At 27.2% G+C, this 1157-nt stretch overlaps 1 protein-coding gene across 2 annotated transcripts in view; it reads right to left on the minus strand.

Annotated features, from left to right (window-relative positions):
* The window catches only part of REG (proteasome regulator gamma), a 19614-nt gene that overhangs the window by 8667 nt on the left and 9790 nt on the right, over positions 1-1157 (minus strand). For both annotated transcript variants that reach the window (XM_014420572.2, XM_014420571.2), the window contains exon 3: positions 469-614. In XM_014420572.2, coding sequence (XP_014276058.1) covers positions 469-614 — 146 coding nt within the window. The remainder of the gene's footprint in view (positions 1-468; positions 615-1157) is intronic.

A 1157-nucleotide genomic window follows, 5' to 3' on the forward strand; every position in this document is an offset into this window, starting at 1 on the left:
AAACTATTAATTTCTATTCCTTTTATTTTACTTTAAATAGTTTTTAAATGTTACAATATAAAAAGATTATTTATGTACAGACAGAGTTGGGCTAATAGCTAAAGTTGCCATGGATACGATATTTATTTATCAATGGTTCATTCATGAATAAGGGTCGTTACCATGGCAATTAGCTATTAGTTTCAGATAAAGATTAATGGTTCATTCATAAATAAGGGCAATCTCCATGGCAACTAGCTATTAGTTTCAGATAAAGATTAATGGCTCATTCATAAATAAGGGTAGTTTCCATGGCAACTAGCTATTAGTTTCAGATAAAGATTAATTTTTGCGCATCTCTGTACAAATGGTCCCAAGCCTTTTTCTGTTTATTATCATAAAAATTTATAAGATATATGAAAATTACATTTAAATCAATCGTAATGGTAACATAATACATAATCTTATAATAAATATTGTATATCTCACTTGTTAAATTGTACAGGTTCTGGTATGGGAATGTTAACTTTCTGATGGACGTTTGTAAGATCTTTTACATTTAAAATTGGCGATTCCAAAATTTCATTTAATAAAACTATTTTCTCAGGGAATCCAGTCAAGATCAGCTGTTCAGCCTGAAAAAAAATTAATTAAAAATTACATATATTTTAGGAATGATTATCAAAAAAAAAAAATGATCCTGTAGCAACAAAAACAAAGGTAGCAAAGAGTTATTTATACATTAATAAATTAAGATATCTTTAAATTCCAAAAACACATCAGAGAAAATAAAGTGAATGAAAACCAAATCATTAGGAGTATTCATGATGTGTTAAATTTAAAAAATTTTAACATGTTAAATATTTCTTTAAGTTAAACAATTTGTATCCAATTTAAGTTTTAAAACACTCTTTATTTCTTTAAAAGTCCAACATTTCGGCCATCCTCAAGGACAATCTCAAATACAAAGCTACATTCACTCCAATAATTTAAAAACTTTTTGAAGGTCATAAATTTTAGTCAAAGATACCCTCCCTATTTTGGCACTTTTCACATTAAATATTAAAACTATTAATTACGAATCAATTTAACACTATTACAACTTTCTCACATATTTACAAATTATTTTCGTTATTGTGGCATAACTGTCGTCCCCACTCCTCCCAATACCAACGGTC

Source organism: Halyomorpha halys, unplaced genomic scaffold (assembly GCF_000696795.3).
Source record: "Halyomorpha halys isolate HHAL.00 unplaced genomic scaffold, Hhal_1.1 Scaffold278.1, whole genome shotgun sequence".
Classification (NCBI taxonomy): domain Eukaryota; kingdom Metazoa; phylum Arthropoda; class Insecta; order Hemiptera; family Pentatomidae; genus Halyomorpha; species Halyomorpha halys.